We start from the raw sequence: 27,565 nt of genomic DNA, 5'->3' as shown, positions 1-27,565 counted from the left end.
CGCAGCTCGGCGATTTTAAAGTATTTTCTCCGGTGTAAATAGATACACCCCCTGCCCCCACCCCCACTTACAACCCACGTAACCAGAAGGAAGCATGAAACGGAAGGAACTGGAAAGTTTCTTGCAACAAGTGGACGGCTTTGAGAAGCCCAAACTACTTCTCGAGCAGTATCCGACCAGGCCCCACATCGCAGGTAAGGTTGTCCCCGCTGCTCCGAGCGCCGGCCGAAAATGCGGCCCCTGTGGCCGCGGGGGATGCCGGGAAGCGCAGGCCCAGAGCGCCCATTGACGGGTGAGGAAACTGAGGCGCGGAGAGGGGGATGAAATGGAGTTGTTGCAGTCGGTGTGGACGCCCAACGCAGCCCCTGCCCCTGCGCCCTGGTGGCTGCCTGCTTTACAGTCATGCTCCAGAGTTTGCTTCCCATCTGGTTTTGTTTTCTCCGCCGCTCAGTAGGAGGTAGGTAGGGCAGATCTCGAGTGCGTACACCCTCCGGAGCTGCAGTCTTTGTACGGCGCTTGTTTAGCTTATTAGCAGATGCTGAGAAATGACCGAGGCGCCCAGGGGTCACAAAGCGGCTGAGTATCGGGCCTCCTAGCTCAGTCAAACTTAGCCCGTCCCTCGCTCTGCAGAATTACCTCCACGGTACAAAACTATCACCCCATCTTATACCTGTGGAAATTCAAGCGTAAGAAGGATAAACACCCGGCCTGGTGCGTGGCAGAGGGAAGCAAGTTTCATGGGACTTGCTCTGGGCCCCTCTGCCCCCAGCCCTCTCTCATTTCTGGAATTCCCCCATCTCCTCTCCGTTGCCTAATTTTCCTGACATCCTTCAAAACTCAGCTGAAGTTCTACCTTCCAACAAGAAGCCTTTCCCACCCTCCACCCCCTTAATACTAATGCCTTCTCTCTGTTGGTAATCTCCCAGTTATCCAGTGTATCTCTTATTTGTACGTAGTTGTTCGCTTGTTGTCTCCTCGGATTAGACTACAAGCTCCTTGAGAGCAGGAAATTACTTTCACCCTTCTTTGTATACCCAGAGTTTAGCACAGTGTGTTAGGGGGCTCTAAAATAAATGTTGACTTCTTGACTGACTAGATGTGAGGAACTACTAATTTGTGTAAGTTAAGAATTCAGGACAAAAGCTCAATCCTAAAAAGCACTGCTTTTTTTTTTCTGGGAATATTATTCAGGAAGCTTTTTATAGCTATCATAGTGGAATTTAGCCAGTATGCATGTGTTTTCTTTGAACCTGTTTGAAAACATATACCGAATATTGCACCAAAAACAGCTGTTAACACTTGAATAGGACTTTTATGAACATTTATTGAGCTTTTTTTGTAATATAACATTGATGATTAACAGTGACTTGGCAGTGATTTGAGCAGCCTTGGAAACAGTGCTGCTTTCTGAGTACCACCCCTGAGGTCAGTTGACTAATATGAGCCTGTGTCAGTAGGTCTTAAGTAACCTTGATTCTGGCACTGGAGAAAATTTGGGCATTTTAAGATGCTACTTTCAAAAGATTTATTTAGAATGATTGTCCCTTTCTAGAGGACAATTTGGTGTTTTTCTCTCCCCCAAAGATTTGTTCCTGGTTACAGGTATGTAATTCTGGTTTAGAGTGAATGTCAATAGTAACTGTTTCTGGTCGAAACAACAACCCTGAGACCGCTGCCTCTCCCAGCTTGCTATTAAGGTAGAACCTTTTGGGAAACACTGTTTTGGGGTGCATCATTTCTGTGGCCTTTTGTTGTAGATGTTTGTTCTGCAATTTAATTTTGATGATTTTTGTGACATAACAAGTTGCTACATTTTGTAAGCCCTTTTAATAGCGTACATCACTTGGAAGGATTCATGTAAGACAAATTAAAAGAAAGAAGAGTCTTTTTTGCGATTGAATTTCCATCACCAGCCTTGCCTGTATGTTTATGTCTAATTTGGTTTTTCCCTCTTTTTTTTTTAAAGCATGTATGCTATATACAATTCATAACACATACGATGACATTGAAAACAAAGTGGTTGGAGATCTAGGATGTGGTTGTGGAATGCTTAGTATTGGAACAGCAATGTTAGGAGCAGGGTAAGTAATTCAGTAAACAATTTCTGGGACCAGCTGAATAGTATTTTTGGGAGTTTGCCAGTCTACATTAAAATGTGCCAGAAACAAGATGTTGTACATTTTATACGTACATTGCAGCAATCTGGTAATCAGCCTTCCTTTCATACCAACTTATAAGCTTTTCTGGTTGTGTCTGCCCTTCTTATTGAAATATATCGCAGAGCATATACATTGGTGTAATTTTTTAAAGATGTAATAAAACCCATATTTTTTGAAACATATTTAAATAGCCCTTTTTGTTTTGCGTTTGCAGGTTGTGTGTTGGATTTGATATAGATGAAGATGCATTAGAGATATTTAGTAGAAATGTTGCAGAGTTTGAGCTGACAAATATTGACATGATTCAGTGCAATGTGTGTTCTTTATCTGATACAATGTCCAAGTCCTTTGACACTATAATCATGAATCCTCCCTTTGGGACCAAGCATAATAAAGGTTAGTTAAAAGAAATAGATGTTCTGATGCAATATTTATAGAGAAGTGAATTTTAAAAAAGAAATCAGTGAATGTTTGGGGAAAGTGATTAGTCACTACTATTAGACAAGTTAGTCTTTTATATAGCCATTAATGTTCCAGTTTGTTTATATATTGGTGGAGAATTGAGTTGTTCACTTTCTACTCTTAATTTTCACCAGTTTATATTAAATAAAAAATTCTATTTAATGAATAAAACTGAACAGCTCACAGAATTTCACAGATTTACTGATTTTCAGAGACCTCAGTGATCCACAGGCCAGATTCACCTGCAGACTTTTTTTGGTACCACTTGCAGCTAAGAATAATTTTTACATTTTTAAATAAAGTTTTGTATTTTAAGTTGAAAAAATCATTCATAGCTAGGGTCAGATTTGATTCTTGGCAGAAGTTTCCTGACCCCTACTCTGATCTGAACTATTCCTTGGAAAAATAATCCTCTCTATGTCATACCTGACAAATAGTCATCTAGTTTGAAGATTTCTAATGAGGGACCCTTTGTATCCTTTAGCAGACCATTCATTTCTTACTAATTAGATTTTTTTTATATCTACATTATTAAAGGCTTTGGATATTTAAGATACTTTGTATAACTTACTTTGGTCTTATTTAACTTAGATAAAATAAGTTTTGAATCCTGACAGAGCTTTTTCTATAAGAAAATTCTTATTGCCTCTGTGCATTATCACTGTTACAACTAAGGTGAGTTGAATCCTATGTTGTTGCCCAGATTTTCACTAAAGAGGTCAGCCTTTTGGTAAAATCAGTCTCTTATAATGGTTTAGTCATCCCCAGTTATATTGACAGCAGATAGCTTTTTTTTTTTTTTAAAGTCTCTGTCTGTAGGCTAATACCCTCATCTGATATTTTAGAAGTAAGCACCCCAATCTGTTTCCCCTGATCACAACTAGTAGTAATTAGCATTGTTCATGGTTTTCTCTGGATTCTATTTACAGATGTTACATAAGAGATAAAGAAAAATGGAGATGAGGAAGAGGAGCTACTCTTTAGAGAGAGGAAGATGGCTTGATAGTATCCTACTAGTTTGTCAAGTCAGCTTGGTGGCACAGTAGATAGAACAGTGGGCCTGGAGTCAGGAAGACCTGGCTTCGGATCTGGCCGTAGACACCTACTAGTTGTGTTACCTTGGGCAAGTCACTTAACTTCTGTTTGCCTCAGTTTCTTTATCTGTAAAGTGGGGATAATATCACATACTTCTCAGAGTTGTTGTGAAGATCAAATGACAATAATAAAGTAAAGCATTTAACACAGTACCTGGCACATAGGAAATGATATGTAAATGTTAGTTATGGTCACTTCACCATTATATTATCCTTTAAATATACCATCAGTTTGGCTAACTATAAAGACGTTTTCCTCTGAGCCAAAAAAAATATATTTTGTTTAGAAAATGTACTTCTAAATTCCAGTGAATAATTTTAATCCACCATTTTAGCAGCAGATGAAATGTAAGTATTGGTTACTCCCTTCATAGGTATGGATATGTCATTTCTGAAGATTGCTTTACAAATGGCAAGAGTAGCAGTCTATTCCTTACATAAAACTTCAACCCGAGAAGTAAGTCCAAACCATTAGCTTTTACTTTGTTATACTTTCCTAAACCCTGAGTAATAAAGATGTTACTGTACTTGATTTTTTGTACATGACACCCAGTTGCTGCAGTGTTCTCCTTAGCTAATAGCACCTATGACTTAGAGATTTTCACAGGACCACACAGGTTAATTTGTTTTCTCTAAGGCTTGGATAGATAGGAAATATAGGAAGAAAAGGAAACAGATAATCAAACAACTTTAATTAGACCCTAATTAGGAGTTAACAGCATGGAATGGTAGAAAACACAATGCACCAGGAAACCAGAAATCTAGGTTCTAGTCTTGGCTCTCTCAGTGTTTTTATGAGCTTTAGCAGCTCTCTTAATTTCTCTTGTCCTTTGTTTCTTCATTTGTAAAAATTGAGCTGATGTAGGATCATAGACTTAGAGCTGGAAAAGAGCTTAAAGGTCATTTAGTCCATTCCCCATGTTTTACCAAAGAGGAATCAAGACCTGAAGACTTAATTTGATTGTTCATGGTTACATAGTAAATGACAGAGTCTGAATTTGAATATAGGTCCTCTGACTCCAATTCCAGCACTTGTCGCACTTCTCTCTCTCTAGATAATGCTAGTTAGATCAACACTGAATACTTCCTAAGTTCTGGTTGCTGGAAGATCCCTTTCAGGTTTAAAACTCTGATAGTCCAGAAGAGTATGAAGTGTCCAGGAAATATTTGTTGAGTAGATGATTATAAATTAAGAGTTCTTGAACTCTTTAATGATTAGTTTATCCAAACATTATATGTAAGCCAATGAGTTCCAAGGCCATGTATTATTTTTTTTAGCAATATATCCCTCAGTAGGAGTCCTTTGGTTTTCCTAATACTCTCCCTTCTCTTTTTTCATCTCCATTTCTAATCTTGTCTCCTTCACTGTTCCCAGGTTCTTACAATGCCATCTAGTATACCCATTCCATGGCTAACTCCTATTAGGAAACAGAAGCTCTTTAGGTGTGATTAGTGTCATTGTACTTAAATGATGGCCTCGGTTGCTACTAGGGCTGCAAAGACTAGAAAGAGGAAAAAGAAGAAAAATAGTAAAAGGAAAAATAGAATCTGAAAAGAAAAAAAATTCATGTGAAGGAACTAATGGCACTTGTGTACTTGATGTTGTTGATTACCTACTTTTGTCTCAGTATATAACCTTTTCACTTTATTTTTTCAGCAGAGTTGACAACTTAAGACTTTTTCCTTCTATATCATGTCCCTACTATCTTCTTACTGATAATCTTCCACTTTTTATTGTAATAACCAGTCACTTACTCTTTCCTTCATCATTCTTATGAATATAAGTATTAAATGGTTAAAAGTAAATTTTGGTTCCCACAAACTTCTCATGCTTCCTAAAAGTAAAACCATACTCTCATACTAAGTGTTTTCTAGCTAATGTTAAATTATATGGAACTACTTTAAAGTTACATATAATTCATATATATCTGAATATTGTAGAAAAAAATTGATTACCTAAATACTTGATTTTAATCTAGATCTGATTTTGTCAGTGTATTGCTGATGGGGAATGAGGAAATTTATTAATTTTTGCTAATTAATAAATTATATGAATTAAATATTCACCTCCCTGGTGCATACATACAACTTACATAGGTTGAGAGATTTGCCTGGGCCTCTGAGAAGTTTAAGCAACTTGTTCAAGCTCGAATAGTCACTTTCTGGCCAGATATAAACCCAATTCTTGATTGTATCTCTCATTGCTAGTTGCTCTGAAGACAGAAATTGAATCTAAAGTAAACCTGTTATAATTCTTTACATAGTAATGAATCAGTAAGCCAACATTCAAAACATACTTTTGGCTAACTGGTAAAATTTGACAGAATATTTTTTAGATCAGCTCCAGTTGAAAGTCCTCAGAGTGAACAACTATTAGTTCTGATCTTTGCTGAATGTCCTGAATTGGTTTTTTTTTTAAATTTAATTAAGTTAATAAATTGAAATAATGCTACTGATTTCTCCCTCTCTGCTGTTAACTGATGAGGCAGTCAGCCATTTGGGAAAGCCCCCTGTGCATTTTAACAGATTGTTAGCCGTATTGAAGTTCTTTGCTCTTTTACATTTAAAAGTGTTATGCAGTCAATCGAATTTTTAAAAAGATGAGTCTTGATAAGAGTATAGTATCAGAAGAAAGTTCCAATATATTTAATATATGCATGATGAGCTAAATTTTGTCTCAGATGAAATGAACCAAAATTTTTTTTATGTTTAGCATATTCAAAAGAAAGCAGATGAATGGAAAATTAAGATGGATGTTATAGCAGGTAAGAATCCTAAATTTTCTTTAAAGTAATCCTGAAGCCTGATGCTATTTGGGATGGAGGTAGGGTTAGGGCAGGAATATATATAATATGTTATATGTCATATAACATATGTGTCACATATATTTTATATATATATATAAAATGCAATATAAGATATAAGACATCCAGTCATAGTCAGTGTTTTTATGTAAGAATTGGGAGGAGATGGCACACAATACCTATTTTGCAATGTCATAAATTAGGCATGGCTCAAAGGTTGGGTGAGGTTTTTGCCAGAAAGAATTCTTATACCACACTCTGATTTCCTAATCCCAACTATGTACAGGGCCTGTCTTTCAAGATAAGTGTGGGTAAAAAAAAAAATTTTAGGAGATAAAAGAAAGTGGCTTTTATTCCTTCTTTGTTCCCTAATGTGAAGAAACAGTTTAAGCTCCATAAAAAGCAAATTTATCTCTCTATTGCTTTTTCATATTATGCCTTGTTTTGTAGTTATTTGTGTCCATCATATCCCTTCACAATCCTTAAGTTCTATGAATTCAGGAACCATGTGTTATGTTTCCTTGTACCCACCCTGGCTAACCATAGTACCTGGCATTTAAAACACGCAATATTAAAGTTTTGTTGCTGAATTTCTAAAGGAGGAGAAACCTTATGTTAATTATTATTAAAAGCATTTTAAAGACAATGATTATTATATTTCACTAATTGCTTAGAGTGATCTAGCACATTTTCTTTGGTTATCTGATTTATCTGAAGTCTTGGAGACAGGAGCCCAGAATACCAGTGTAACTCATTGATACTTTTTGCTTAAACAATCCAGTAAACAGTGTTCAACTTCCTTATCATTTGTTTCTACCTTTCTGTTAGAACCTAATTCATGTACTATTTTTTCATTTCAACTAGCAACCATGCACTTGAAATAGATGAAGTAAAATAAAAATTATACTCTAGGGTTCTTTCTTCCTTGTAAAACAGCATACAAACCATAAATTTATTTTGGTGATTATGGTGGTGATATAGCAGGAGCATTCATATCAGTACTAGTCAGAAAATGTTTGAGTCACTTGACTATCCAGTCAGGCAAATATATGGCATCTACCAGAACCTGACTTCTTTCGTGCCATTTCCATCCTTTATGACAGCTGTTTGTCCCAATCTTTGCTGAATGTGCTAATTCAGATGAAGATTTACCTTTTCTCCCTTTTACTTCCTCCCCAATGTCTCCCACCAACCACAACTGGCAAAGCAAGAAAAACAAAACCTGTTAAAAAAATACAGTAAAAAAAAAATATGGAATGCTTTGTTACAAAATTGGATGTCATTTTTACACAGGGGCCATACTAATTTACCCTGTATTATTCCAATTATATGTCCTGCTGAAGCAAACACTGTCTCAAAAGATTAATCAGAATTGGACTTTATCAAGATAGAGTGTTTTTAGCATTAAGATTTTTGAGTATATTTGTTGCTGCTCTCAATATAATTTAAGAGAAAGAGTTGTACTACTGACGCAAATGAAAACTACTACTTTGGTATTGCTATTTTTTCTCATGATGCACATATCTCTCCAGTCTTCTCTGGAAAGAAGAAAATTAGCACACACAGTTGGATGACCCTACATGTTTCAGTGATTCTGAACCCCTACAGGTCAACATCCAAACTCTTCTCCACCACCTGATTATTTATTCCCATTCTTCTAAATCCTCCCAAGTTCTAACTCAGAGCCACCCACTCCCCCTTCTACTGTGCCCTCTGAAATGCTAGTTCAAGGTAATAAATTTGCCCTCATCTTTAATCTTTTCTTCTCCTTTCATTTTTTAGCAGTCACTAAAACTTTTGGCTACCCCCTGATGACACAACTTCCCTGGCTGCCCTTTTCAGTACTAGCTATACTTTCAGTCCCCTCAGTTCACTAATCAAGGAAATGGAGTTGAAATACTTCTTGTTTCCCATTGCTGCTTCCAGATTCTTACCCTACCACTAATTCTCAGTAACCTGTCTTTCTTTAAGGTCCATATAATCCATATCCTCTACTCAAATCAAAATCCTGGTAGCTGTTCTCTATAGTTCTCTAGGATATTCTCCTTTCTTCTTCAGTAAGTTAGGTACATGGCTCACAGTCCTCCCTAACTCCTTTGTACTAGTGGATTCCAGCATACATATTGACTCTTCTTCCAACACCCTAACCACTCATTTCCTCAACCTATACTCTTTGACCATGACTTCTTCCATACCACCTCAGTCACTCACAAATATGGTCATACCCTTGAACCCATTACCCATAAAGGTACCACCATGTTTAACAACTCTGAAATCTCTTTATCTGATCATAATCTATTGACTTTCCACCTCTACCTTCCTTTACCAACCTTTGACCTCTATACCCTGACCTCCAATTTTCTCAGTCTCTTCTAGGCCTTGCATTACACCCCCTCTCTCTTCTTTTCCCCATCTTGACCTCTTGGTGAACCAGTTCAACTCTATATATACTGTCACTGTCAGAGTCCCTAGCTCCCTTCTGTCATCAGTTGTGCCCTGCCAAGCCTCAGCCTTTTAGTTAACTCCCACACAATTGCTGCTGAACTAAAGTGGAGAAAATCTCACACCTACTTTGACTAGGTTGACTACATCAAGTGGGCCCTTGATGCTGCTAGACAGGTTTTCTATGTATGTACCTTTATTAATCAATATCCCTTTCTCTACACTGGTTCTTCCTAACCTTTTCATCTCTCCTCAAAGTCTCCCCTTCCTCCCACTCCCTCAGCAGAGAATCTTGCCTCTTTTACTGAAAAAATTGAGGCATTCATTGTGAAAACTTTCTTCATCATCTCATTCAAATGACTTCTACCACTTCCTCCTTTACCCATATCGAACAAAGAGGTTACTCTACTTCTTACCAAGGTAAATCCATCTACCTGCATAAATAATCCCATTACATCTTGTCTCCTCCAACAAATTGGTTAGCCCCTTCTGTTACCCCTATTGTCTCACTTATCTCCGTCTACTGGCTCATTCCCTTTTGCCTACAAACACAATCATGTCTCCCCTGTCCTCAAAAAAATCCTCATTAGATCCTTCTATCTCACTTATCATCCAATATCACTTCTGCCCTTTGTGGCTAAATTTCTTGAGATGGCTGCACTTTCTCTTCTCTCCTCTCCTGACGGGGAATGTCACTTAACCTCTGTTTGCTAAGTTTCCTCAACTGCAAAATGGGGATAGTAATAGTAATAGTACTACCTCTCATGACTGTTGTATGAAATATTTGTAAGATGCTTAGCATGGGGTCTGGCACACAGTAGGCACTATACAAATCCTTACTCTCTTCCTTTCCTCTCACTTTCTTAACCCCCTACAATCTGACTTCCAACTTCATTCCATCAAAACTGCTCTGTCCAAAGTTATCAGTGATCTTCTAATTGTCAAATCCAGTGGCTTTTTCTCAATCTTCATTTTAACTGACCTCTGCACCTTGACATTGCTGATCGTTCCCTGCTTCTTCATACTCTTCTCTAGGTTTCTAGTACACCACTCTCTTCTAGTTCTCCTCCTACCTGTTAGACGACTCTTCAGTCTCCTTTGCTAGATCCTCATCTAGGTCATACCCATTAACCGTAAGCATCCCAGAGGCTCTGTCCTGGGACCCCTTCTCTTCTCCATACTATTTCACTAAATGACTTCATCATCTTCCATGGATTTAATTATCCTCTCTATGCTGATGATTCTCATATCTACCTATCCTTCTCTCTAACCTTTGTCTTGCATCTTCAGCTGCCTTTCAGATATTTCAAACTGGATGTTTAATAAACATCTTAAATGTAGCATGTCCAAAACTGAACTCATTCTTTCCTCCTAAATCCTTCTAAACTTCCCTATCACTGTGTTCAAGGACACCACCATCCTCCCTGGGCTTGCAACCTGGGTGTCACCCTTCACTATCTCCCCACCTCTAAATCCAGTCTCTTCCCTAGACTTGCTTATTTCACCTTTTAAATGTCTCCTTTTTTTCTTTCATATTGCCATGACTGTGGTACAGACCCTCCACACCTCACACATGGACTATGGTAATAGCCTACTAGTGTGTGTCCCTGTAACGTTTCACCCCACTCCAATCCATGTTTCATTCAGTCACCAAAGTAATTTTCCTAAAGCACAGGTCCAACCAAGGTACCAACCCCCCCACCCCACCCCAGTTATTCCTTTCACCTTCAGGATCAAATACAAAATGAATCTGGTAGGATTCAGAGCCCTTCATAACTTAGTCCTCCCTCTACCTTTCCAGTCTTTTTACACCTTACAATCTGCTCATCCCATCCTTGTACTCTTTGATACCTCTCAACTCAGGACATTTTCTCTGGCTGTCCCTCATGCCAGGAATGCTGTCCCATCTCATTTGGCTTTCCTCAAGTCCCAACTAAAATCTCATCCTCTATAAAAAGCCTTTCCCAACCAGTCTTAATTCTACTGCTCTTTCACTGTAAATTATTTCCTTCTTATCCTGTATGCTTGTTGTCTCTCCCATTACAATGTGGGCCTCTCTTTTATTCCTAGTACTTGGAACAGTACCCGACAAAAGAGTGTGTGATTATTAAATGTTTACTGACTGTGAGTCAACATGGGTCATAAAGTAGGCTGAGTAGAGGATGCAGTCCATGAATAGCAACCTGCTTAAAAAGAAATGGGGAGGTTGGAGATTACACAATGTTTGCAGGATAAGATTATACATAAAGGTTGAGTGAAGGCGATAGAGGGAGGTTGGCATCTTTTTGTTGTTGGCCTTGTATGTCAGTCTAAGGAGTATGGAGTTATTATTCAGAAGAAATTAGGTAGTCCTTGAAAGGTTTTGGGCAGTGAAGTGATTTGATTTGTGCAAAAGATCAGCCCTGCAGTTGTATGAAGAATGGAGAGAATTAATATTGGAAGTAGAGAAAATGTTAAACTTTTTGGTCAAGATGGAAGCTAATAAGGATCTGGACTGCAGAGATAGTGAGAATAGAAGAGGATAGATGCAAGCTTCTGTGGAGGTAGAATAAGTCATTCCCTTGTGATGTTTTATATGAACCCAGTAGATCATTAGCACTAGCAGGTAGTTGCTGTTAACAGCAAGGGCCTGGAAAAAATAGGAAGGAAAGGAGTCAAGGCAGAGGAAAGGACACTAATTCTCTTAGAGTCAGAAAGGGAAGGAGCAAGAATGTTGAGAGCAGTTTTAAGATATAGAATAGGAAAGTTGAGCAAGACTTCCATTTTCCCAGTGGAGGTAAAGTATCTGAACACAAGAGCTGAACGTAGGCTGTTGGCATAACTAGAAAATGTAAAAGGTAATTAATGGGAATTTAATTTTAAGAATTTCTGTAATAGTAATCAGAATAATCGAAGATGCCTTAACTAGAATTTTGGCCTTGTCATTATTTTTTACATACAACTACGGCTTTAAAAACTAGGGCTTATCTTTCTAAGCCTCTTAGAGGGAGGTGCATTCCCAACAACGTAGTACCTTACTGCTAATGTTATTATGGAGTTAGAAAGCCTACTGACTTTTCCTTGAAAGTCATAGCAGTAGCACTCCGGATTTATTTCCTATCTTTCCTCAAGTCATTAATGTAGTGACTAGCTACCAGCAGAGATTCAAACTGTGGCCTTTTTCTAATTGTTTCCTAATTATGCAAGGTGGCATTCATGCTTTTTCTCTTAATATATTGTTTTTTAAAAAAACCACAGAGGTGTGATGTCATTGGGTCATTTGCTTATTGGCTTCATACAGAGCAGGTATTCTTAATCCTGGGGCCTTGGGACTTAAATTACCAAAATGTGTCTATCAGAGGCTTCATTCACCAGATTGCCAAATGGGTCAATGACAAAAAAAGAAGTTAAAAACCCCTCCTGTAGATCTAGTTTTAGAACTGACAGAACCTTTAAATCACTCTAGGTGCTCAAGTGCAGTCCTTTGACTGAATCCAAACTTCACAGAACAAATCCCTTTAGTAGAAGTATTTGTTCTGTAAAACTTGGACTCACCACCCAAGGACCTAGAAGGACACATAGTCTAGAGCCCACAGGTTTCCCATTCCTGGTCTAGTCCATTCTCTTCCATTATACTTTTAGAACTGAGAAATTTTGTCAAGTTCAGTTTAAGTGTACTGAGAAGCTTCCAATTTATTCACAACCATGTTTTCTTCGAATAACCTGTATGTTATCTTTTCTAAGCAAGAATTTTTATCTTAATTGTTTTACTTTATAAATCAGCTTTGATTATACAGCACAGGGAAATGAAAAACTGGTTTTTTTTAACATATAAAAGCTAATAGTCTTAGCATCCACTTTTTAATAAACCAGTATGAAACTAGAGTTTTGAATGCTGTCGAATTAGATTATTATTTTTGCTTTCACAGAGCTACGATATGATCTACCAGCAACATACAAATTTCATAAGAAGAAAACAGTAAGTTAAAATTTATGATATCACCACTGAAAAGATGACATTTTTAGAAATAATAGGGACCTTAGAAGCTCATGATTGAATATTCACAAATGGAAAGTTTTAAAGGTGTGTATTTGAACAGAGTACTTAAGACAAACACGTTACAGGAGATAAACTATTCAGTTAGTAGATAACCTCTTCCAAGAAGTTACCCAAAGAGTAGAAGGAAAACCTGTAGAATTAAATTGTTACATAGATTTTCAACAACCCTGTATATTGGGTCATATTATATACTCACTTAATCCATACTTCTCTTGGGGATAACTACATTAAAGGAAAACAAAGCCTGATTTCTGTTGTGCTAAAAATGAAGAAAAAATTTTGCCTTTTATATAGTATACATTTTATTTGTTGGTATTTCCAACATTACAGAATCAGGCTTCATTGAAAGAACCTTTCTTCTGATGTTCAGATCAATGAAGTGTCAACATTTGATATCATGAGCAAAACCATACATGTAAAAAACCATCCAGATTGAGTAAGGATACCTGGACAACAAAAACAAGTTAAACAAAAATAGTCTTTCCTTCTATTATAGGTGGACATTGAAGTGGATTTAATTCGGTTTTCTTTTTAAAGACCCCCAAATCTGAAACGGCTTAAAATTTATTTAAAATGAATAAAAATTTTTGTATTAAGCTACTGGTCTCCAGCTCCATTTTCTGTTTTCAGTTGTTTTGGTGCAGGTTCTTCTTTTTCAGGTTCTTCTCGTGTCCTTTTAAGAGATCCTATAAAAACAAAATGAATTAATTGCATCCAGACCAAACATTAAAATTTGAAGTTTACATTGCAACAATTTGATTAAATACCACAAAACTAGAAAGTCCTTGGTACTATTTTTAATGTATTTGTGGTAGTATTTAGCTATTTTTTCCAAATGAAGCTGCATGAAGTTTCAAGAAAAGTTTCTCCTTAATGTTTACAAAAGGTAGCCTGTGACTCAAAAATCAGTTTTCCAACTTTTAGGCACAACATAAAATAAGAGAGTTAATTTTATCCAAGTGTTTAAAAGCCTTGATTTTCTCTTCCTCTAGAAGTTTGTTAAATTGGAGGAAAAAACATCTATCCTTGAATGGACCATACATTATGCCAATTATCCATTCCTGTAATTCTACTATACTATAAAGTCTTGACCTTCGGAAGAACCAAATTTCTTCATTTAGAAAAATATATAGTTCATAACCCTAAACAGGGTGAAGGATGGAACAGAAAAATATATGCTATATTTAATTTGAAATTCAATTTAAAATTGAAATTCTTCTTAGTTTGGACTGCATTTGCCAAGAGGCAACATACAGAATGTGCTTTCTTTCTTTGAGCTTATTGTCACTGACAATCAGGTCAGTTCTGAATGTCACCACACTTTAAAGGGTTACGATATTCTATCACCAATTTGGTACTTTGCATTTTAAAAGGGTCATCCTAAGCCAACTTATCACAAAAGTTGTAATAAAGTTCTCACACAAACAAAGCTTACCTCCAGCATCACCATTTTCCTGTTCTTCATCACTATCAAATTTTGTTTTCTTGCCCTGGAATTGTATTTTTCCTTTATTGGGTGTACCTTGGACAGCTTTACCACTTCCTCTTCCTTTTCCTTTAAATTTGCGACCTGTAGATGTAGTTTTTAAGATTTTGAAAGCTTTTACCTGTACTTAATCCTTCAGTTTTTTATTTTTGTTTATACAGTAAGTTAGCATTTCCAAAACTAAGTTAAACAGTGGTAAAAATAGAGATCCTTGACTTTTTTATTCCTGGATTTTACTAGAAAAGCCTACCATTTCTCCATTATAGATTATTCTACATCTTAGTTTTTAGATACTGTTTATTAAAATGGTCAGTTTGTCCCAATATTTTTAATGAAAATAGGTGCTTGGGCTTTTGAAAAACTTATTTTGGCCAAAATTTTTTCAGATGAGGGAATAAACATAGGCAAGTTAGAAATAAAATTACTGCCTTTTGCAGACGTTCAGCTAAAAAGTTGAAATAATTAGGAATGTCAGCAAACTATAAAATAAACCCATAAAAAGTCATCCTTTTTTTTAATTAACAACAAAATAACTTCTAAAATGCCCAAGTCACTAAGTTACCTCAACTGTAAAAGGGAGATTCAAACTAAGTAATCTTACAGTATTCTACAATTCAATGTAATTTCAATTACCTTTTGACTTCAACTTATTTAGGGATTCTTGTTGGTCTTCAATGATTTTTTTCAAAGCTTCTTTTTCTGTCTCTCCTTCTAATACTTCCCAATTTACATCTTTGTTTCTTAATTTTAAGTTTCCATTATTTGCTTCGCTGGCTTTGTCCAGTGCTTCTTTTGCCTTTTCTTTAAATAGGATTATTCCCTGTATCAAACAGTAGTCATACATATTACATTCTAAGCTGGATCCCCAAGTATACATTGAAATAGGAAAGTAATTTTTATTATCTTTATAGCACTGGAAAGAATATGATAAATTCAAAACTGAAAAAACATTTATAAATCTTAGTCCTCTGAGTTTATGATATCTCTCCCCATCTTCATAAAGGACTCCTTAAACTGTCTTATCAGTTAACATTTTTAAGCTAGTAAACTAGCCTAGATTGAAATCTACTGTTCTAAAGATCTTAATAAAGAATACTATGGAAAGTACTGACCTGATGCTTACACCATAAATTTGTTTATTACAATGGCAGACCCAGAGAGACAATAATAACGAAAGAAGAAATACCTGTCTAAATTCCACTACTGAAACCTCAAGATATTAGACAGCGAAAATGCTATCAGAGACAAAAACAAAGTACTCACAAATAAGGGGCCAGTACCCACACCTTGAGAGAAGTGAACTTCTATGATAAGGCTCCGCAGGAAACCTCAACCTACCCTACCCCACTAAAACAATGCAAAAATGACCTTTATTAAATTTTTCTGTCCCAATACAAACTAAATTTCTGCTCAAAACTTTTAATTATATATCACTTAATCTACAGAGGACAACATCTAATTAAGTCAAAGTGTTTCATGACTTCACTAAGTCTCACCCCCACTCCCCCCAAAATGGAGAAGGAACATTTCATTCTTAAGAAAAAAGTAACCATGGATCTTCCTAAATGCAGCTTTTTAAATAGCTGAAATAAAACCTAACCTCTTTTGCTCCTCTGATGAAGTCTATCCATTTTATTTCTCCATGATTAGAGAAAAGTGTGTGAAGATCTTCTCTACAGGTTTGATCATCTAAATCACCAGAAAATTTCAGCAAGCATCCAATCTTTTCATCCAGGGATTTCTAAAGAACCATAAATAAGACTAATTATTATGAAGAACCAAAATCTAAGTTTCTTTTTAAAACTATAAGAGCAATTATTTTTCATTCCTCCTGTAGGAAGGAAATAAGTAAGTAAAAATCTGGCATATGATAATACAATACTCAACATCTCTGAAAATTTCTGCAAAAGATAGCAGATGGAGTTCAGAACTTAAGAATCTGTCATGTTTTGATCTACAGATGTTCACAACAGCCACTGACAATTATCCCTTTTCCTGAAAATTTTCTTTGTAAAATCTCATTCATATCATATAACCTTACTTTCTTCTACAAATCACATTTACCAAAGATGATTAAATGAAACATGTTCTTTAGAGAACAAAATGTTAAGTAAGTAGTGCTTTGGGTCTTACAAATATTGAATTAAAAGTTGTTGAAATATTTCACTTCATATGTACTCCTATGGTACAATAAGAATGGTTACTTTTAACCACAGAAGATGTACTAACCCAGCTTCATTATTTATATGTTTGAATGATAAAAGAACATTACACTTATAACACAAGAATGCAGTACTTGCCAATTCAGCATCTTCTGCTTGCCTCTGTTTTTCTTCTTGCTCTCTACAAAATAATAGCATCAATGAATTTTAAAGTTGGAAGGAATCTTAAAGATAATCTAGTCCCAAACACCTTAGTCTAATAAATGACAAAGCAAAGGCCTACAAGTAATTTTCATCAAGTCACAAAGTTAACCAATAACCAAGTAAAACTAGAACTCACTCTCCATTATGAAGACCTCAATTAAGTCTGGCAATTTTGTATTCCCTAAATCATCCTGGGAATTTCTATGCTCCTTGCAAGCATTTTAAACTGTCTAAACTCAAAACTTAGCACCTTAAAATAGCTCAATTTCAGAATCTGATCTAGTTTTCACAAAAGGGCCCACCAAAACAAACTCTCCCCTCCAAACATCTTCTAATGGACACCTCAAGTTCTGAGATGATCTGCCACATACTTTATGTTTAAGGGTATTGGTACATGATTTGAAATGTAGGCAGAAATAGTTTTAAATTTCATTTCCACAATACTTACTGTTTAGCTTTTGCTTTGGCTTCTACTTTATTTTGCTTCCTTTCTTCATTCTTTTTTGCAAAGTAATCTTCCCTAAAGGATAGATAATTGAACTATTAAATGTGTAGGAGGAAACCCTAAACACTGTGAATATAAAATACCAAACAGCTTTTCCCCCTAGTTTTGGGAGAGAACAACAATAGAACCACTCTGGAAAGTAACTTGTGCTTAGTCTATTCTCCTAAGCCACACAAGTACTAGCACAGGGTTTCTGGCTCTTGGACCAGTAAAACTGATCAAATTCCTCTTACATGTTCATAGTTACTATACTGTCCTCTGGTTCTGATTGGTTTTTTAAACTGATTTGCATTACACATAACAATCTTAATTACATCTGTAGTATCTTGTTAATGTAACAAGATGTATTAAGGCAATTATCAATCAGATGAGATCCCATGAAGATCTTTCAGATTGCTCTTAGGTTTTTCACTGTACTTCCATAGCACATACTTCCAATATTACCCAATTCTATTTCCAATAGTATTTGTTGAAAGTTTTCTTTTCCAGTGAGCATGGATTTGATTTCTGGAATTTACTGGATCAAAAGAGAGGATTTATCTTTATATTTTTTTATTGGTACCTGCCAGATTTTCTCTCAGAAAGATCAAATTTCTTACATTCCATAAGCAGCAAATACATACCTAGTTTGGCAAAATCCAGCCATCACCAGAGTTCTTAGCTTTTAATTCTTTTTGCCAACTTCAAAGGTGTGACGTAGTGTTTAATTTTAATTTATATCCCAAAGAAAGTTTAGGCATTTTTTCAAGTACTAAAGTTTGTTTCCCTTTCTGTAAAATGTTCATTTATAGCCTTTGACCATTTATTCATTGTGAACTAGTAAACTTTACTGGTTCCTTAATATTTTTGATTCCAAGATTCTATCATAATTCCCATAAATATTTCCCTCAATTATTTTTCTTAGTTATATTTTTATGTAGGAATTTATTCTAATATATATCATCCCTAATAATTTCCCTCTTCCACAAAATAACTAATGAATCTTTCCCCCTAGTTTTGATTTTCTACAGGTTTATCAAACACTAATGCTTTACATATATACATATACAGTTATAAAGAAACCACTTGATATCTTGATTAGTACTGGAATAAATATAATGAGGACTATCACCATTTTTACTCTATTAACCCAATCTATCCATGTACAACCAAAGTCCTTATGATTATTTAATTCTTCCTTGACTCTCATCATTCTAGTTGTCCTTATGTAAGTCTGAGCTTTCTACTACACCATGGCTGCCAGAATGATCACAGCTAACATCTGCTTTCAACCTATTATAGCACCATTTTTCAAGGTTAGACAGTCAGGATTATGCTAGGAATATGAAATAAAATGTGTTTCAACGTTTGCATGAGAAGTAAACACGAGGGCCTAGAATATCAAATTTAAGTTAAATCTTCATTAAAAACACATGTTAAAATCAGCTTAACAGGATATCACAGTGTCAGTCTTCTAAGTGGAAGGACCATTAGATCATAAAGGAATTCCACTTGATATTGATCTACTCTCTACAATAGCCCAAATTAAGGTAAACTTTTAGAGTAATTAAAAAAAATCAAACTCACAAGATAACCCATTTCCTCTCTGGACAATCCTATAATACAGAAAATTCTTTTATATACTACTGAGTCAAGTTATCTCCTGATAACTTCTACCTGAAGTTACCTTGTCAGGCCCACAGAAGCTCCAAAATAGCAATCACCTCTTTCTTCTCTTCCAGTTGGCAGCCCTTCCGAAATATACCCTCTCAAGTTCCTTTTCTAGACAAACACCTACCTAGTTCCTTCAATTAATTCCAATCTAATATGGTTTGATGACTCTTTTACCATTGATTCCCCTAGTTTGGGTACACTTGAGTTTATCAATATACCACTTGAAATGCAGGGCCCAAAACTAAACAAAATCCTCTAGCTACATTCTGGGGCAGAGACTGACTGAATGCAAGAATGTATTCCCTTGCTAGATACTAAGTTCTATTAACAGTATATAAAATAGCTTTTTTGGCAAGCATGTTACACCACTGAATCAATTAATTTGCTTCTAGCTACCCTCAGAGCTTTTCCCAAGAAATGTCTTCATCTTGTACTTGTATCTTTTAAAAACAAAAATGCAGGACTTAACTTTGTAACATCTCAAAAGTCTTAACAGGACTTTTGCTACTTTCTATACATTCAAAATGTTGATCACGCAGACCTGTGGGCATGCCACTAAAAACTTCCCTATATGCTAACATCATCCATTATCAATATTTGGATCCACTTGTTCAATGGTCTACATACAAACCAATTTCACTTCTATGGCATGATTTTTTTCATTTGTGAAACTGACTGGCTCCATATTTACAGTTATAAAAATTACAAATTCATTAAAGTGCATATTATCAGGCTCCGTATTTACAGTTATAAATATTACAAATTAGAAGTTCATTAAAGTGCATACTATCAGGCAGTCATTTTTTCCTTCATTTCAATCAGAAGATAATCATCAGACTCAAAATGACTTTTTAAGTATAAATATACCACTGTCTATACACTCTAATGACTAATCAAATAATCTTACCCAAAAAAATGCTGATAAAACTTATCTGAGAATTGAACTGCTTGTAGCAGTCACTGCTTGAAAAGTAAGCTTTTAAATGCTACAAAAAGCTTACAGAAACTCAGAAGGTTTACATAGGAAGCCCACATCCACAGAAAACAATAAAAATGATTTTCAGAAGTCAAAACTTGATCTTTTAAATAAAGAATTCATAGTGAGAATGATGTTTACAGTTAAATTTAGATGACGAAAAACTCATTTTATAAAGGGCAGTTTCAACAGTGGCAACATTTCTGACAATGTAGTACCTACTATAACCTTTCTAGGGACATTGGATAAAAACAAGGCATTCACAGGAAACTGCTAATGAAATAGTGTTCCCACTATAAAGCCTCTACAAAATGCCAAGTTGTGCAATAGGTCATCCCAGTATTCTGAATCTTTCCTAAAACATGCATGTTTAATCAAAATAAGACAATAACAGATTTATCACTGATGGCACTCACTGTTCATGCAGCAATCATCTCACACGAAAGTCAGTTAGACTTAACGAGTCATATCTTCATAAGGACTCCTAAAAGCTCCCAACATGCCTCCCTTCATCTTCCTAATTTAATATTAGTTGAAGCATTATCAAACTAACTTACTTAAAAAGTATCAGCAGCTCTGTATCTTTGTATTTTTGTCCCGGGGTTTCTATAAACTTCTTGGCAGATTCAACACTATCAAACACAGCAAATATTGATCCCTATTGAATAATAAGAAATTATTTTAAAAGAAGCAGATTAGTAATATTTTATTCAATTCCAAAATTCTACTCTTACAGTCAAAGAAATCTATAAATTCTCATACCTTAAATGCTTTATGTAATGTTCTCCTCATCTGAATATTTTGTACTTGACCTTTACCTTCTAACCATTCTTTTATGTCATCAAGGGTTGCATCTGTTGGAAAACCTTTCTGAGGAGAGCAGAGAAGGAAGGGATGATTGATTAGAAATAGCAATATTCAGAAAATGACATTTCAGCTAAGTAAAATAAGAAGCCACAATTCAAACATGCCAACTTTATGGCAAAATAGCACAATTAAGTTGTTTATATCTTAGAGTAGAAATAAATCTACACGGGAAAATTTTAATTGCTCCTAAATGTTAGTTAATAAAGAATAAATGTAAAGTAAGCTCCAAGACCAGAAGTTATACTTACAACATAGATAGATCTGTTTTTTACTTCATTTTTATACTCATCTGTTACTTCAGGGAGGGGTTTATTTGGAGATCTTCTGATTTTAGTTTTATCCTCACTAACTTCCATGAGTTCTGCCTTGGATTTCTTTAGAGCACTTCTTATCACATCAAAGTCTTTCGTTAGTTTGCTTAATCTTAAAAAAAAGAGAGAGAAAGAGAAAGAGTCATAGTGGGAAAGCAGCAATAAGTGTAGTGAAACCTAAGACTTTTTACAAATATTTTTACCTGTTGAATTTGATCATTATCTCCAAAGGTACCCAGCCATCATCTATTTTGATCTGTTCCTTTAAAAATTTGTCTCGTGGAAGGTTAAAGTCACCAAAATAGTACTGTAAAATGATTACAACATATTGTCATTGTAAATATTCATAAAAAAAGGAAGTTTGACTTAAGTTCTGACTAGTTATAGAGGAATGTCACAACTTCATTTATATGAACCAGTATAAGGATGATAGAGTGACTGAGAAATACAATAAAGGCAATTCCTCTTAAATATTATAAGTATTTGTTTTGCATAAATCCAAGGTTACTAATCAGAAAGACTTAAATTATTGAAGATGCTGGGAGATGAAGAAGTAAATGGACCATGCATATCATTAGAATCACAGAACTGTCTATAGAGAAGATTGTCCTTTTCTGAATGTCAGAAAGCATTTATCAAAGTGCTAAGTTCAAAGACACGCTACAAAATGTGCCTCTCTTACTGATGGTGTTCAGACAGCATAAGCATGTTTTTGGGTGACTTTCTTTAGAACTCCATCAAAAATGAGACATCTACCTTCATTTTATCAGAGGGCCAGTCAACTCTCAAAGATGGCAATTTATGCATATACATTTTTAGAATTAAGATAAATGAAAATTTATGATTAATAAATCTTTGAAAATAATTTCTGTTGGTGGTTGTCTAATTTATCCATCCTCTGGTCTGGAATGGCATAGTTAGTAGCATCTCAGCTATAATAAAAACTCCCAGTCCACTGCTCCTCCCCAATTATCAATATTTACAGTTATGAGAATTACAGATTATAAATATTTGTGAAATATTTTCCCCAAACATTAAGACCAAATTCTTTTTTTAGACTGTCAAAAGTTTTTCAGTTTAACAAAAGGGAAAAATTATAACAATTCACACTTTTAACAAAGAGTAGTACTAAGAAAAAGACAAATGTCAAATTCATTTGCTAAAAGGGACTGAACTAGATAATCAAGTATACAAAATGGAGCCATCTAGCATCACTACTATTTTCCCTATTACCAAATCTCACACCTGCTTTTTTAAAAAACCTTGTTCTCTCCTTAAGGAATGGACCATGGGAAGATTAAGTGTGCAGTTCAGATAGACAAGAATTCTTAACTCTTTACTTAGAACTAGGTACACAGAAAATATATTTCTAAAGCTGTTTGGAATGTTGGACAACATTCCAAATGATTTTATTATGATGGTAAAGTCATCAGAAACACAAGTTTATTGGAGACAATCATGATGTCAGGAAAATTTATACAAATAAGTTGGAGAAAGACTATATATTTGACAATACAAAGGTCTATGACGGGTAGGAAACCTGCAACCTCAATGCCACATATGGCCTTTTAGGTCCTCAAGTGTAGCCCTTTGACTGAATCCAATACAGAACAAATCCCCTTAATAAAAGGATTTGTTCTGTAAAACTTGGACTCAGTCAAAAGGCTGCACCCAAGGATCTAGAAGGCCACAGGTTCCCCACCCCTGGCTAGACTCTTCATATTATAGATATGTTAGAGATATTATAAATGACTGTTTAAGGATCAGAGAATTGAAGTGACTTACCCAATATCATAAATCAAGGTGGTGGAAGAACCTACTGTAGTTCAGTGTTCTTTTCTACAGTCCTACCATGAGCACCCACCAACTCATTAGCTTATTAGACTGTTGTTGTTTGGATGTGTCTGTCTTTTCCTGAACCTACTGGGGTTTTCGTGGCAAAGATACTGACAAAAATGATTTTCCATTTCCTTCTCCAGCTCATTTTACAGATAAGGAAACTGAGGTAAACAGGATTAAGTGACTTGCCCAGGATCACACAGCTAGTGTCTGATGCAGGATTTGAATTCATGAAAATGAATCTTCCCGATTCTAAACCCAGTGCTCTAACCAGTGTGCCACCTAGCTGCCTACAGCTTACCAGATTAACCAGCTATTATTTATTGGACAGCAGGACTCCACAGAATGGAACATAGGATAGATGAATTTTAATGGGAAGACAACTGAAACAGGAAGCAGTTTAGGTGGGGGTGGTGCCAAAGGGAAATGATAGGAGTCTAGGGAAGTAGTAATATATTTGAATAATGAGTAATATATGAAAATACTAGTCACCTGAGGATATGGGGATTACATGCTGATAAAGTAAAAGGGGATACTACAGGCAAACACCACTTGCTCAGTAATTCAGAAGAATCGTCCTGAGGAAAAGCTATGAAAATAAAGGAAACCTAAGAAAGGACAGGAAAGAAATCTCACATTTTCCTTCTTTTCATTCCCTTTGTATTGCCAAATGCACAGTCTTTCTGCCCCTGTCTCAATCCAAAATCTCCTTAATAAAAGGATTTGTTCTGTGAAATTTAGATTCAGTCAAAGAGCTACACTTGAGGACCTAGAGGGCCACATGTGGTCTCGAGGCTCCAGGTTTCTCACCCCTGGTCTATGATTTGCAAAAATTACAAGTAACCATGATTAAGCATGATATCAAGATTCCTCAGTAGAACTATGAAACAACAACCAGTATAAATCCTAATTGGAGTTCCATAAGTTAATAATGCCAAAAGACTTTTAGATGACAATTTCAATTATGAAAATAAATTGTGTGAATAAAGCAGAGAGATTGGTAATACTTTGCATGAAAGAAATTTGGAAAAACTTCAGTGATATGAAGGATTATTAAACAGAAAATGACAATTAACTATTCTCTATGTCAAGTGAAAACAGAACCAGAAAAATAGGCTTCAAAATAAGAAAAATTTAAGTTGAAGGGAAAATTTTCTTAATTCAAAGGTTCGTTGAGCACTATAATGGATTACTGACATGATGTAAGACAGAAGAGGAGTGGACAGACTGTCTATAAATAAACAGTAGAATGGTACCTGTCCAAAATGATTTGGGATAATCTTATCTAAAGGCAGAAACACTAAAATACAAGATGACCTTTGTAAGGCCTCTTCTATTTTTATAATTCCACAGACCAAACAACTACCGTTTTATTAATAGCATATATTAGTGTATTTGCCAGCATCAACAGAATGGCATAGCTTCATTTGAATCAGTTATAATACTAAAACAAATCTAAGTACTACTGGTGTCTATTTTACAAACTCAAATGCTCTTCTAAGAGGCTGGTTTTATAGGTCATCAGCATAAGAATCATACCTCAATTTGTTGGCAAATTTTGGACTCGAGATCAGTCATTTTTTCACTGTCACCATTCTCAGCCATTGTGGAAGCCTGTAATTTTTTTAAAAAATCACCATGAAGTTATTTTATTTTTGCAAGTAAACTCATCTATGAAAACTAAAAAAACTTTAGTACCCAATGCCTCCTCCCACCTGGTTTGGTGACTGTTTGCAATTTAGGAATCCTGGAAGCATCACATCTCTGTTAAATAACATTTTAAGGGCCATGGTTATTATCACCTAGGTAATAATTTTATCTATTTCTTATGTTCAGTTCTTTAGCCCAGGCAGAGGGGGGAAAAAAGGCATTGGGTTTACACAGAGCTCTTTTTAAAACCCATTGTTTGTTAGGGCAAGGGCAAGTCATGTTTGATATTTAATGGTTTACAAAGCACTTTCCTTACAGTAATCCTATGAGTGGTAAATATTATTATCACTTTGTAAATGAGGAAACAGGCAAAGAGAGGTTAATCAATTTTTATACAGACACAACTGTGGAGCCTAGGTTTCTCGACTGTGAATCTAAAGATAGTTACACTTTTGCTCATGTATAAAAACGTGGGAAACTTAAATGCTGATGCCTCAATGGCCTATTTTCTGATACAATTTCAATTTGTAACTTATTTACAAAAAACTTTTACAGTATTAATCTTAGATGTACTGATACCAAAGTGCTTTTTAAACCGTTTCCAAAGAAATGGTCTCATTTATACCTATTTCCTGACTCATGAACATTAGTGATAACATTCAAATAAAAGCAGTATTTCTCTTTCTGATCTCAAAGCACTTAATGGAAAAATAAGCTAATTTAAAAAAATATATAGATAAAAGAATTGAGGGTGCTGAAAGAAACCTTAAGAGGCTTAATCCTAGTGGTCATTAAAAAAAATTTTGACATGTCAAAGAAAAAGCACTGGGTGGGAGGAAGAGCATTGGATATGTGCTAAGCAATAGGTTGAAACCTAAATTATGACCTGAACTGTGGTTCTCAAGAAATCTTTAAAGAAGGTACTACTAGGGTAGACTAAGGGGTTTCCTCACCCTGGATTCCAACAAGTGCTTCACTTAAGGTATTCCTCTAAGTACTAGGCCCTGCAATAGATTGGGCTGGGGTGGAAAATTAAAGAGTTGGTGTCTTGCTCGGCCTGAAGAGATCAACTAGTCCAACTTACTCGTTTTACAGATGGGGAAACTAAGCACCAAAGAAGTTAAGTAATCTGTCCAAAGTCACAATCTGTTAACTAGAGAAAGGGAAGACTTAAAGTCAGGCGTCCTCCAACCTAATGCCTACCTCTGATTATAACCTTATGCGGATTTCTCTTCTACCGTATTTGCTTTAAAATGGCATGCAAAATCTGCCAAATACATATGACAAATACCACCATGACTTTTCCAAGTACGTTCCTTAAAGGGCATTATTTAAAAAAAACAAAGTTCCAAGGCAGATTTGTACCGTCTGTTACATGTTACAGTCTTTTGTCATGGGAATTTATCCTGCACATTTGAGTAGCTTACTCCAGCATCTGGCCAACTTGGTCCATCTGATGATGACTTGGGGCTATTCTGGCACCTTTGGTTTTCTCCTACCCCGACCCCTTTAGGTCCTTGCCTTATTTGGGTCAGACACCTTCTCCAAACACAATCAAGGCTTTCGGTCTCGCTCTTTAAAAAAAGTCTGATGGGCAGGAAAGCCCTCTTAGAGCATGGTAGCCGCGGTTGGGAGCACAGGGCCCCGGTCGCCTGGCCCCTCGCTCCCACCGCCAGCCCAGGAGGGGCCCCGAACATCCGCCTTGCGGCAGCGGCCTCTTCCCGGGCCCAGATGTGGGGGGAAGACGGCACCGGCGACCCAGCAAAAAGGGAGTGACCCGCGGCTTAAGAGTGAAGGAGCAGAGAGCAGGCTCTGCCCGCACCCCCCATCCTAGAGAGTTTCCTTCTCGCGCAGGGGCCAGAAGCGGCGGCCCCGGGCCCAGCACGTGTGCGGAGCCGCGCGGTTCCCGTCTCGGGGCAGCACGCGCGGCCCGCGAGAAGAGGCAGCACGCGCCAGCGCTCCCCCCACCCGCCCCGGCCCTCACGCACAGCCGACCCTGCGGCCGCAGCTCCGCAGCCTGGCCTCCCGCTGCGAGGGCCCAGCAGCCTGCAACACGGGGGCAGAAGCGGAGGCCGGGCCGCCCAGGATCCCCATTCCAGCAGGGCGGGAGGGTGGACCGGAAAAGCAAAGCGAGTCAATACCGCCTCTCTCCTGGAAAAACTCGGGTCTCCAAGCCCCTCACCTATTGCGGGAGGTTCCAGCAGAGTCTGCGCCGCCCCGCCACGATGCTGACAACCCACGAAGTCACTCCTCAATTCCCTGTAGCAGTGGGGGTGGCTGCGCTCGTCCTCTATTTAAAGGCCGGAGCTGGGCCCCGGCCCAGAAGCCTCCGCGGCCGGAGGCGAGGCCTAGCCTCAGCCGGAGGAGGAGCTAAGGTAGGAGGGTGCATCGCGTCAGGCGCCCGCGGGAGGGGCCGGCCCAGGGTCCCCGGGGACCCCCAGTCCCGGAGCTTTGACGGGGTGCACAGAAGGCTCTGCGTTGCGCTCTCCCGGTTTTCCAAGCGCGCCCTGGGCAGGGTTGCTCTCGCTAGTTCAAAGGAAGGCGGCTGCCTTGGAAGTTGTCCCCGCCACTCGAGGCTGCAGAAATGGTGTATCCCCTCCACCACTGGCTGACTGCTGTTAACGAGAAGTAACGTTACCGAGCGATTCCGTTCCTATTCCTGTTTGGGGGCGTCCTGCCCGGGCCGTCAGCCATCTCTCTTCTCCAGCCAGCTTACGGCGCGGTCCGAGCCCGGACGGAGGGGCGCGCACGCAGGGAGATCTTTTTACAGCCGGGGACTGAACACTCGGTTACTCCGCAAGCTAGAACTGAAGCAACTGAACTTCCACAAAAACTCTAACCAAACTTCTCTCAAAAACCCAAGCTTAAAAGATGAGAAGCACGTTGCCAAGTTCTGTCTGAGATGTTCGTGT

The 27,565-nt window shown here is 37.0% G+C and overlaps 2 protein-coding genes and 1 non-coding gene across 4 annotated transcripts; 1 reads left to right on the top strand and 2 right to left on the bottom strand.

The window, feature by feature from the left end:
- Positions 1–13,596, top strand: METTL5 (methyltransferase 5, N6-adenosine). The gene is made up of 7 exons (XM_072612267.1): positions 1–194; positions 1,967–2,081; positions 2,374–2,555; positions 4,090–4,172; positions 6,429–6,480; positions 12,870–12,919; positions 13,497–13,596. Exons 1-7 carry the CDS (start codon positions 95–97, stop codon positions 13,533–13,535), a joined length of 621 nt encoding a protein of 206 aa, XP_072468368.1. The 5' UTR covers positions 1–94; the 3' UTR covers positions 13,536–13,596.
- On the bottom strand, positions 7,765–7,867 carry LOC140509353 (U6 spliceosomal RNA). The gene has a single exon (XR_011968681.1). It is a non-coding gene; the product is annotated as a U6 spliceosomal RNA (small nuclear RNA).
- On the bottom strand, positions 13,012–26,963 carry SSB (small RNA binding exonuclease protection factor La). Of its 2 annotated transcripts, XM_072612265.1 has the most exons (12): positions 26,836–26,963; positions 24,543–24,617; positions 21,368–21,471; positions 21,102–21,276; positions 20,749–20,856; positions 20,544–20,644; positions 17,301–17,372; positions 16,787–16,829; positions 16,087–16,227; positions 15,120–15,306; positions 14,436–14,570; positions 13,012–13,686 (listed from the first exon to the last, which is right to left on the bottom strand). In XM_072612265.1, exons 2-12 carry the CDS (start codon positions 24,606–24,608, stop codon positions 13,598–13,600), a joined length of 1,221 nt encoding a protein of 406 aa, XP_072468366.1. In that variant the 5' UTR covers positions 24,609–24,617; positions 26,836–26,963; the 3' UTR covers positions 13,012–13,597. The 2 variants fall into 2 exon arrangements, with proteins under 2 accessions (XP_072468366.1, XP_072468367.1); XM_072612266.1 differs by lacking the exon at positions 21,368–21,471 and having other exon boundaries at positions 13,278–13,686.
- Between the last annotated feature and the right edge of the window lie 602 nt (positions 26,964–27,565).

Source organism: Notamacropus eugenii, chromosome 5, assembly GCF_028372415.1.
Source record: "Notamacropus eugenii isolate mMacEug1 chromosome 5, mMacEug1.pri_v2, whole genome shotgun sequence".
NCBI lineage: Eukaryota > Metazoa > Chordata > Mammalia > Diprotodontia > Macropodidae > Notamacropus > Notamacropus eugenii.
The sequence above is the reverse complement of the archived record's forward strand: the minus strand, read 5'-3'. Positions and strand labels throughout refer to the sequence as shown.